Source organism: Nerophis lumbriciformis, linkage group LG25, assembly GCF_033978685.3.
Source record: "Nerophis lumbriciformis linkage group LG25, RoL_Nlum_v2.1, whole genome shotgun sequence".
Taxonomy (NCBI): Eukaryota; Metazoa; Chordata; class Actinopteri; order Syngnathiformes; family Syngnathidae; genus Nerophis; species Nerophis lumbriciformis.
In genome coordinates this window covers 3,382,501-3,394,684 of record NC_084572.2, presented here as the reverse complement: position 1 = coordinate 3,394,684, position 12,184 = coordinate 3,382,501, and the positions used below count along the sequence as shown (strand labels likewise).

Below are 12,184 nucleotides of genomic sequence, written 5' to 3'. Positions count from 1 at the left end.
TAGAGTGTCCGCCCTGAGACTGGTAGGTCGTGAGTTCAAACCCCGGCCGAGTCATACCAAAGACTATAAAAATGATTTCCTAGGAAATGATTTCCTAGAATTCTCAGTTTTTATGGACATTTTCCCCATTCAAAATGAGTTATCCATTTTTCACACTTCCCACAATTCCCACATGTTTGAACCAATTCAAACCATTCCAACATCAACACATTCCACTCATCCTGGACATTCAAACTTAACACTTTCCCAAGTTCCAAACTAAATTCCGGTTTTCCTGGAAATTCAAATTCTTCACCATTCAAACCATTCCAACATTCAAACTGTTCTTCCATTCATACTACATTCAGCAATGGAGCATTCACACGCAATTCCTTCAGGAATGATCTCATTTATGAGTTGCATCATGTCTTTCTTTCTGTTTTTAACCAATTCAGGTGCCAATAACATTAGGTGTGCTTTTGAACTCGTACTATGACGTAAGGTTCAACGTGCTGGGTACGGTTTTTGCCACGCTGGGCGTTCTAGTGACGTCCCTCTACCAAGTGGTAAGTTAACAGTAGTCCGAGGGGAATGACGTACCTCTGAAGTGTCGTACTACAATGCAGTCTCTCTCTTATAGTGGGTGGGTGCGAAGCAACATGAGCTCCAGGTGAACTCCATGCAGCTTCTTTACTACCAGGCTCCTCTTTCGTCAGGCTTCCTGCTTTGTGTTATTCCTTTCTTTGAGCCACTGACTGGAGACGGAGGAATATTTGGACCATGGTCTCTCCCTGCTCTAGTTAGTAAATATAACTTTTTTTCCATGCCGACTATTGGGACCCTGGGAAACTAACTCTGTTTTTCAGATGACAGTGTTTTTCTCCGGAGTGGTGGCATTCCTGGTCAACTTGTCCATCTACTGGATCATTGGAAACACATCAGCTGTTACGTATCCTAAAATTCATGAGAACGGATAGGTGGTGTCAGTTTGAATATGTTGTTTCTTGACTCGAGCTTGTCCAGCTACAACATGTTTGGCCACTTTAAATTCTGCATCACTCTGACTGGAGGTTACGTGCTGTTCCAGGACCCGCTGTCACTCAACCAGGTGAGACTGCCTGCACTATACTTGATCGACCGATTAACGGTGCCGACATTTGCATACCTGCCAACTACTCCGGTTTTCCCGTAATTCGTACGGTTTTCATCAACCTATTCCGTGTTACGGTTGCAGTGATAAAAAATACGGTTTTTCATTCATTTAAAAAAAAAAAAGGGTGAAAACTACGCCAATTGCACCTTGTGCAGACAAGATTTTTCGATCGGACACGGAGGAATTAGCGATGTAAAAGACCACGTTGGGACAAAAAAACACAAGTCTAATGCCGTTGCTAGCGATACAAGTGGAAAACTTTCAACGTTTTTCGTCGCCCAAACAGATTCTTTGGATGTGATAAATGCCGAAGTTTTATTTACGGGGGCAATAATTGAGCATGGACTTCCAATCGCACTGGCTGATCACATGGGACAGTTAAATGTTTGTAATGCAACCTTTAAAAATCATTACGCGGTGATCGCGGTCCCAAAAATAAACTTTTCTTGCATGATAATGTCCAGAAAAATTCGCTTTATATTACTATAGAGTCCTTTTAACGAATGAGTTTGATGGTTTATCACAAACCTTAAATGAAAGAAGTCCTTTGTTCTCCTGCACCATGCATATGCGCTTTGGCCTTGCTTCGTGTTTGGTGCACAATCCTGTCGGCTGTATTTCACAGCACGTCTTTGACTACTTGAAGTGGCATACAACATTTAAAACAAAGGGGTTATAGGAACAATCACTTTCAGTGTTTTATGCCACTTCAAGTTGTCAAAGACGGTATGCTGGTGCCCGACTGCCACAAGTGGAACAAACATTTGAAACAAAGGGGTTATAGGAACAATCACTTTCAGTGTTTTATGCCACTTCAAGTAAACTTATCATAAAGTTACCATATCATTTTTGCAGTATGATCAATCTGATAGAATACATTTGGATTTTAGCCACAAAAAGGTAATGACACCAATGTTATCTATTGGAATTGTTTAGTACTGTTATACTGTTAAAAGTGTTTATACTATTTATGCTTTCAAGTCCAAGTTGAAGAAATCTTGTTAAATGTTGACAGCATAACTACCAAAATACAGAAGTATGTCCTTAATATTTTTGCAGTGCTATTTCTGTTGAAAAGTTCAAATGATTACATTAGAGATGTGATGTGCCACTTTTCAAGTGTCTGATGGCTTCAATTAATTGTTCATATTTTGAATTCTTTTGAAAGGCTTACAAAAAAACTACATTTGAATTGTAATTCCATGCTATTGACAGGACTATTAATTTTAATGAAGTTAGCTTACCATGTTTACAGTATGATAATTGTGATAGAAATGTGAATTTTAGGCACAGAATATGTTTTACAATTGAACAAGGCAGTAGATTATACAAGCTTGGACAGAAAGTTAATAATGACACCAATTTTTTTTTTAATGGAATTGTTTAGTACTTTTTTACCATTTGTTTACTGTAAAAAGTGTTTATACTTTCAATGAACAAATTGAAGTCTTGTGAAAGGTTGACAGGATAACTGGCATTAACTGTCAAAATAATTTCAAACTATTGAAGTTAGCTTACAGAATAAACATGTCAATCAACCCATATGATTTTTGCTGTAATATTTTTGTTTTGAAAAGTCACTGTGACTGATAGAAAAGTGATGGTTTTAGCAACATTTTAACCTGTCTGAATGCAATCAGTCATTTCTGATTTCAAAAGTTGGCAGGTATGAAATAGTCATAAAAATAAAGAAAACACATTGAATGAGAAAGTCTGTCCAAACTTTTGGCCTGTACTGTACATTCAGTATAAAAAAAAAAGCTTTCGGAATAAAGACATAAAATTAACCTCCATAGTTATCGGCCTCCTTGACTACTAATAATCGTTTTCGACCATGAAAAATACATATCGAATGATCTCTTGTTTAAACCAAAAGTTTTGTGATTTTAATTGCTGTCATTCTATGCTACTCACAGGCTTTTGGGATCATCTGTACTCTGGTGGGAATCTTGTCATACACTCACATCAAGCTGGTGGAACAAGAGGAGGGAAAGAGTCGCCTGGCTCAGAGACCATAGGCCCACTCAGCTGTCAATTATCCGCATGGACTCCAATGAGGGACTATTTTGTATAAATCTTTATTTTGTTATGAGTATTTTTTTTAAATAAGGACTATAGGACACTGACAGTAATACATCGCTCCAGAAGAATGAAATGAGAACGGCTATAGAAGGCTTCCATGATGCAATATTAAAATCACAAGCAGATGTAACAGATGACAGAAGTGAATTGTGAATAAAGTTATTTCTGTTTTCAATTGCACTGTTCCAAAATTGACTGTGAGTAGAAAACCCACACGCCACTTCTCTTTGTTTACATGAAATAATTACAATTTTATATGATATGACCACCCTGTTGTGTCAGTTTGCAGAGGTGTGGACTCGAGTCACATGACTTGGACTCGAGTCAGACTCGAGTCATGAATTTGATGACTTTAGACTCGACTTGACAAAATGTAAAAAGACTTGCAACTCGACTTAGACTTGAACATCAATGACTTGTGACTTCACTTGGACTTGAGCCTTTTGAATTGACATGACTTGACATGACTTGCTACTTTCCCCAAAACCCAAAGATGAAAAAGTTATTCGGGAGCGCTCCGTATTTTTCATCGTGTACTTGTCTATCAGCGTTGCGTGTGTCAGCTGGTGTGGTCTCAGTACAACAGCCAATCAAATTAGATCTACTTTGTTTTCATCACACAGCATTCATCCAATCAAATTGCAGGACAACCAACGAAGAAGACCTGTCCAAACCACACGCCAGTGAACAAAAAATTATACCTAAAATAATTTTGTTTGGGTATAAAAATTACGAGGTGGTCAACACAAAACGGTTTGCAGTATGCAACACATGCGGTTCGAAAATTACTGATGGAGAGGCAACAACTTCCAACTTCGTCCGGCATTTGAAGTTGCACAAAGAACGGTAAGTTTTGAATGTAAGATAACGTTTATTGGCTGAGTAACGTGACTTTTATTTGCTGTGTAGTTAAATCAGTGAGGCTGTAAACTCACTGCTAACGTTATAACGTTATTGCAAACACGGGAATCTGTTGCAGTTCACTACCTTATTCATACTTTTTGTTCAGTGATTTTTTTTAAGCAGGGTTACGTTAGTCAATATATCACACGTAACGTTAGACGGCGGTCAGCAGCACCGCGTATTTTAGCCACCTAAAAAAAAGACAAAAATAGTAAAATAAAGGTCAGTTAAAATGTATACTATATTATGAATATGTGTACCGTTTTAGCTAGCTTTCTGACATACTGTTGGTTGTTTACCTCAGTGGTCCCCAACCACCGGGCCGCGGCCCGGTACTGGTCCGTGGATCGATTGGTATCGGGCCGCACAAGAAATATATATATATTTTTTTCTTTTTTTAATTAAATCAACATAAAAAACACAAGATACACTTACAAGTAGTGCACCAACCCAAAAAAAACTATCCCCCCCTTTTGTTCTGGGCATTGAACATGAAGACTCTTCCTTCACTGTTCCGAGTGGCCATGAGAGTCTTGGCAGTGCCTGCCTCCAGTGCTCCAGTGGAGCGAGTTTTCAGCCATGGTGGCATCATACTACGCCCCCATCGTGCACAAATGACTGACAGACTCTTGGCTAATTTGGTCTTTTGCAAATGCAATGCAGCATAGGGCCCTGACATATAAAAAGTACAACTTTTTTGTTATGTTCACGTATATGTCATGTTTTTTCAATGTTAACACTTTTGTACAAATAAGTACATTTGCACTTTATTTTTCAATGTGTTTGTTCTGTAAAGGAATGAGTTAATGTTTAAAATGACTGGTTAATAGTGCTATTATAAAGTGCAATGTCAGCACAATTTTCTTTCCTGCAATTTAAAATGCACTTGTTTTAATAAATAAATACAGCGTTTGAAAAGCATACACAATCTGTGTTAATATATTAGTCTGTGGTTAAAAGGACTTGAAAGGACTCGAAACTCAAAATGCAGGACTTAGGACTTGACTTGAGACTTTCCAGTGTTGACTTTGGACTTGACTCGGGGCTTGCCTGTCTTGACTCGGGACTTGACTCGGACTTGAGGGCAAAGACTTGAGACTTACTTGTGACTTGCAAAACAATGACTTGGTCCCACCTCTGTCAGTTTGACCCATTTATTGACAATCTGGAAAGCAGGTAAAAGTATTGTCACACACCAAAGGTAAATTTAGAATAGAATAGAAAGTACTTTATTGATCCCTGGGCGAAATTCAGCACCACAGTTCACTCACAATAGACAAGAATAATAATAAATAATGTAATATAATAATAATTTAATGAGTTAATTTGAATTATGACTGAAATCCTATTTTATAGTGGATGATGTGTCGTTAAAAGTGAACACTATTGGTGATAGATGCAACTTTTTACATTGTGTTTTATGGCTTTGCTTTTTATAATATGGCGTTATGCATACTTGCCAACCCTCCCGAATTTTCCGGGAGACTCCCGAAATTCAGCGCCTCTCCGGAAAACCTCCCGGGATAAATATTCTCCTGAAAATCTCCCGATTTTCAGCCGGACTTGAGTGAGGACAGCCTTTTTTCACGACGGGAGGACAACAGGGTGACAAGAAATAAATCATCCAGACTAGAGATAAATTGTATTATTATGATTATCTTACCTAAAAATAAATATATTTATTAATTAAAAAAATTAAAAAAAATAAATACATTTGTACTATATTTTGCTAAAAACATCAAAATTAATTGTATTTTTATTTGTATTTTTTTCTGACTCCTTATTACATCCAGCCATAGAATTATACATAAAAATAAACATATTTGAAATAATTAATTTTAAATGATCATAATAATTCATTTAAAATGACCGTATTTAATTATTAAAATAATTGCTTGTTTATCAACAACTTTAGCATTTTATTCATTACATTTTGAAGCTCTCAGAAGCCAAGTTATGTTATATTCCTTAAGATTTATTTATGCAAGTTTGAAGTATCAATTATCTAAACACAGTTTAGTTTGCATATTTTCAGGATATATACAGGTAAAAGCCAGTAAATTAGAATATTTTGAAAAACTTGATTTATTTCAGTAATTGCATTCAAAAGGTGTAACTTGTACATTATATTTATTCATTGCACACAGACTGATGCATTCAAATGTTTTGATTTGAAGTGGCAACAAATGAAAATCCAAAATTCCGTGTGTCACAAAATTAGAATATTACTTAAGGCTAATACAAAAAAGGGATTTTTAGAAATGTTGGCCAACTGAAAAGTATGAAAATGAAAAATATGAGCATGTACAATACTCAATACTTGGTTGGAGCTCCTTTTGCCTCAATTACTGCGTTAATGCGGCGTGGCATGGAGTCGATGAGTTTCTGGCACTGCTCAGGTGTTATGAGAGCCCAGGTTTCTCTGATAGTGGCCTTCAACTCTTCTGCGTTTTTGGGTCTGGCATTCTGCATCTTCCTTTTCACAATACCCCACAGATTTTCTATGGGGCTAAGGTCAGGGGAGTTGGCGGGCCAATTTAGAACAGAAATACCATGGTCCGTAAACCAGGCACGGGTAGATTTTGCGCTGTGTGCAGGCGCCAAGTCCTGTTGGAACTTGAAATCTCCATCTCCATAGAGCAGGTCAGCAGCAGGAAGCATGAAGTGCTCTAAAACTTGCTGGTAGACGGCTGCGTTGACCCTGGATCTCAGGAAACAGAGTGGACCGACACCAGCAGATAACATGGCACCCCAAACCATCACTGATGGTGGAAACTTTACACTAGACTTCAGGCAACGTGGATCCTGTGCCTCTCCTGTCTTCCTCCAGACTCTGGGACCTCGATTTCCAAAGGAAATGCAAAATTTGCATGGTTGGGTGATTTTGCCACACATCAATGCATCATCAGAGAGGGTGTTCAGCATGGTTCGAAAAATAGTGACAGAGAATAGAACAAGGATGAACAATTCAACCCTTAACTCAACAATGAGTAGATTAGTGTTATGTGTGTGTATATGTGTAAATAAATGAACACTGAAATTCAAGTATTTATTTTATATATATATATATATATATATATATATATATATATATATATATATATAATAAAATATATATATAAATAATAAAATATATATATATATATATATATATATATATATATATATATATATATATATATATAATAAAATATATATATAAATAATAAAATATATATATATATATATATATATATATATATATATATATATATATATATATATATATATATATATAGGATGTAATTGTCGAAAGAAACCTGATTGCCCTCTCAACGGGGGGTGCTTACAAACATCAGTTGTCTACCAATCTAAGGTAATACGCAAGGACATTAACACATCCGACACATATGTAGGATTAACCGAGGGAGAATTCAAAACCAGATGGAACAATCACAAGGCTTCTTTCAGGAACAAAAACCTGCGAAACACCACAGAACTCAGCAAACACATTTGGGACCTCAAAGACAATAATGTTGAATATTCAATAGCATGGCAAATTCTTGCATCCAGCACACCTTACAATAGTGGTAATAAAAGATGCAACCTATGCTTGAAAGAGAAACTGTTTATTATTTACCGTCCAGACCTGTCATCCCTCAACAAGCGCAGCGAAATTGTAACAACATGCCGCCATAGACGGAAACACCTCCTAGGTAACACATGAGCCAATCACCACGCCCCTAGGCCAGCCTGTACCCACCCACTCTGTGCCCTATATAAACCATGGTATGCGAATGCTCCCATTAAAATCTCCTGACGATTGAGGGTACCCCCCCTCATGAAACAGGCCTGTAGAGATGAAATAGTCTTGTGATTTTTTTTCCCACACATACATATATATATATATATATATATATATATATATATACATATATATATATATATATATATATATATATATATATATATATATATATATATATATATATATATATATATATATAGCTAGAATTCACTGAACGTCAAGTATTTCTTATATACCGTATATATATATATATATATATATATATATATATATATATATATATATATATATATATATATATATATATATATATGAAATACTGCGATGAGGTGGCGACTTGTCCAGGGTGTACCCCGCCTTCCGCCCGATTGTAGCTGAGATAGGCTCCAGCGCCCCCCGCGACCCCAAAGGGAATAAGCGGTAGAAAATGGATGGATGGATGGATATATGAAATACTTGACTTGGTGAATTCTAGCTGTAAATATACTCCTCCCCTTTTAGCCACGCCCCCCCCGACCACGCCCCCCCTCCCCCCCACACACACACCTCCTGAAATCGGAGGTCTCAAGGTTGGCAAGTATGGTCCGTAAGCACACGTGATTGTATTTTTTTCTGATCAAATAAAAAAACGTTTTCTTTTTTCAGTTTTTTTTTAATACTACCCCCCCCCCCCCCCCCCCCCCTCCCCCCGGTCCTTGGGACACATTTTCAAGCGTTGACCGGTCCGCAGTTACAAAAAGGTTGGGGACCACTGGATTATACTGTATAAAACAACTATTTTTTTTTAGTAAGGCATCATTTTGAACAACCACAAAGGGGTCCTTCACGTCAACACGGAAAAGTGAACACAATTGGTGATCGATGCAACTTTTTACGTTGTGTTTCATGGCTTTGCTTGTTATAATATGACGTTATATGTAACATGCCACAAAAGTGGTACTAGAGAAAGGCTGGGGCGTTACCCATCAAAATTATAACATTTTTAGAAAATATAAACTTATCCAATATAAACATAGTACGTTTGTTACTTCTTTGGATTATACTGTATAAAACAACTTTTTTTTTTTTTTTTTTTAGTAAGGCATCATTTTGAACAACCACAAAGGGGTCCTTCACGTCAACACGGAAGTCAAACGTCGATGACCGATGTTTGTTTTGCTACCATTAGCAGGTAAATGGATGTATTTGGACTATTTCACATACTTACATACACGTCACACCCCGCATGAATACCATTTAAGTACTAATTGTAATGTACAAACACTAACTAGACGTTTATCGACGTCCAAGCTTTTTGTTTACATGTTGTCGTAGGGCGTCCATTCTAGTGGCCTAGCTTGTGTGTTAGCCATGCTAAGCGTTTTGGGGGAGGACTTTTTTAGCGAGAGGGCAACTGGAAAGTGATTTATTCTCGTCTGTTTGACTGTTTACATCAATGTAGAATGGACGTTTGTTCGCAACTGTGTGTGTGTTTCAGGTTACAAAAAACCCCCCAGTGCTAGTCACGATGATGTAGCTAACAAATGGCGTATGCTTTTGGGTATGCAAAGTGCGGCTGGAGATGCATTGGTAGCTCACATGCGGCATTTAAAACAGCCTCCCGGCAGAACATTGGCAATTCATTCTCGGGCCACACCGACAATAATAAGTTACAAGAAAAAAAAAAGTGCAATACTTGTGTGTTTGGAAAAATTTAGTGACATCCATCCGTCCATCCATTTCTACCGCTTGTCCCTTTTGGGGTCGCGTGGGGCGTATTGATTGATTGATTGATTGATTGATTGAGACTTTTATTAGTCGGTTGCACAGTGAAGTACATATTCCGTACAATTGACCACTAAATGCACCCGAATAAGTTTTTCAACTTATTCGATATATATATATATATATATATATATATATATATATATATATATATATATATATATATATCCATCCATCCATCTTCTTCCGCTTATCCGAGGTCGGGTCGCGGGGGCAGCAGCCTAAGCAGGGAAGCCCAGACTTCCCTCTCCCCAGCCACTTCGTCCAGCTCCTCCCGGGGGATCCCGAGGCGTTCCCAGGCCAGCCGGGAGACATAGTCTTCCCAACGTGTCCTGGGTCTTCCTCGTGGCCTCCTACCGGTCGGACATGCCCTAAACACCTCCTTAGGGAGGCGCTCGGGTGGCATCCTGACCAGATGCCCGAACCACCTCATCTGGCTCCTCTCGATGTGGAGGAGCAGCGGCTTTACTTTAAGCTCCCCCCGGATGACAGAGCTTCTCACCCTATCTCTAAGGGAGAGCCCCGCCACCCGGCGGAGGAAACTCATTTCGGCCGCTTGTACCCGTGATCTTGTCCTTTCGGTCATAACCCAAAGCTCATGACCATAGGTGAGGATGGGAACGTAGATCGACCGGTAAATTGAGAGCTTTGCCTTCCGGCTCAGCTCCTTCTTCACCACAACGGATCGATACAGCGTCCGCATTACTGAAGACGCCGCACCGATCCGCCTGTCGATCTCACGATCCACTCTTCCCCCACTCGTGAACAAGACTCCGAGGTACTTGAACTCCTCCACTTGGGGCAAGATCTCCTCCCCAACCCGGAGATGGCACTCCACCCTTTTCCGGGCGATATATATATATCCATCCATCCATCTTCTTCCGCTTATCCGAGGTCGGGTCGCGGGGGCAGCAGCCTAAGGTTTGGTTGTTATCATCAGTCATCAACAGTTGAGAACAGAGAAATGGATATTGGAATAGTAGCAGAGAGAGAGAGAGAGAGATCAGAAGGCACCACTTTCAACACTTGACACAGCTTTTAATATGTGGCATCAAAGGGGTTTGAAATGCTTCAATGATCTTTTTATAGACAATATATTTGCCTCTTTTACGGAGTTGTCCAAGAAATGTAATCTACCCAGTTCCCATATACCGTATATTACCAAATAGTAGCCCGGGCGTTTATTTCACAAAATGGGGTCAGACCCCGGGCGGCTATTAGGACATGGGCGGTTATTTGCACAAGGCTTTTATTTATTTTTGCACCAGCCTGCACCAGGCCATTATTTGGTTACAATGGTTAGTGTCCAGTATTTTTTTTCGTACTAAACACTTTAAATGTAAAAGCTAATGTAAACATACAAACAAAAAAACAAGACTATCAAAAGACGAGAGATCAACAAGGCCTCAACATGACAGTAGTGCAACAATTGTCAAATAGAATACAAATACTAAAAATAAATAAACTTTTTAAATAAAGCAGCCTACCGGGAAAAATAAAATGATGGTACCAAGTACTCAAGTATAAAACCCACCATCAAAACAGAACAATAATACTGTCACTGTCCTTTGCCTTAATGCGGATCATTTTGCGGGACACACGGTGGTTCAGTCCACGAACGTGATATATCCACTGACACAAATTAGCATCAAGCTCGTCGCTCACTTTCTTCCTACCTCCACCAGATAAGCGAGCCCGTTTTCCATCGATTGCCGACTGAGATTGTAGTTCTCCCTTTTTTTGTTTCCATTCTCGTACACGTTTTGGGTCAACGTTAAACTGCCTGGCCGCTGCCAAACCAGAATTCTGCTCCGCATACTTCACAACCGCTAGCTTGAACTTTAAGTCAAACTTTCTGTTCTTCCCCCTTAAAGTATTCCCGTCCATCAGTTGTGGTGTACCGGCATTCAACTCACTGCTGCTGTTGCTTGCCATGTTGAAACTTTTCCTCGTGGGTTTGTTGTTGTCGTTGAGTGTGTGTTACGCTATGTGCGGTCACCCATTGCAATATGTTGATTACCCAGAATCCCCACGTAACGTCTGCTGTTACCGTAATGACCAGAATTATTGCACCTTTGCTTTTCCTTTTAGCTTATAAATTGGGTTTAATGAAGTCAATATGATTTTAATCAAAATTATGCAAATAACAGCCCATGGGCGGCTATTTGGACATAGGCGTTTATTAGGAAGAGGCGTTTATTTCACAAAATGGGGTCAGACCCCGGGCGGCTATTAGGACATGGGCGGTTATTTGCACAAGGGCGTTTATTTGGTAATATACGGTATTTAGATATTTCCAGATAAGGGATTATGTTAAAACAGTTCTTCCGCAGTTCCCTAACAAACCCTCTAAATCAACCACAGATGAAATGATGTCTTTAAATCCAATAAAGAAGAGGGCAATCTCACATATACTTAATTTACTCTCAGGATTAGAATGCACTTCCATGCTAAGAATCAGAACAGCATGGGAACAAGACCTCCAAACATCAATAGATGACGTAACCTGGGCAAAA

At 38.7% G+C, this 12,184-nt stretch overlaps 2 protein-coding genes across 4 annotated transcripts in view; both read left to right on the top strand.

The window, feature by feature from the left end:
- slc35e3 (solute carrier family 35 member E3) overlaps positions 1-3,389 on the top strand; it is a 42,892-nt gene extending 39,503 nt beyond the window's left edge. The window contains exons 3-7 of the mRNA XM_061983589.1: positions 435-545; positions 620-778; positions 846-928; positions 1,003-1,087; positions 3,049-3,389. Of these exons, the coding sequence (XP_061839573.1) occupies positions 435-545; positions 620-778; positions 846-928; positions 1,003-1,087; positions 3,049-3,150 (540 nt within the window). The 3' untranslated portion in view covers positions 3,151-3,389. The remainder of the gene's footprint in view (positions 1-434; positions 546-619; positions 779-845; positions 929-1,002; positions 1,088-3,048) is intronic.
- Positions 3,390-8,814: 5,425 nt separating this feature from the next.
- Positions 8,815-12,184, top strand: part of upf2 (UPF2 regulator of nonsense mediated mRNA decay) — a 75,495-nt gene continuing 72,125 nt past the window's right edge. The window contains exon 1 of one of the 3 annotated variants that reach the window (XM_061983585.2): positions 8,815-9,075. In XM_061983585.2, the coding sequence (XP_061839569.1) occupies positions 9,044-9,075 (32 nt within the window). In that variant the 5' untranslated portion in view covers positions 8,815-9,043. The remainder of the gene's footprint in view (positions 9,076-12,184) is intronic. The other 2 variants (XM_061983587.2, XM_061983586.2) reach the window with 2 other exon arrangements.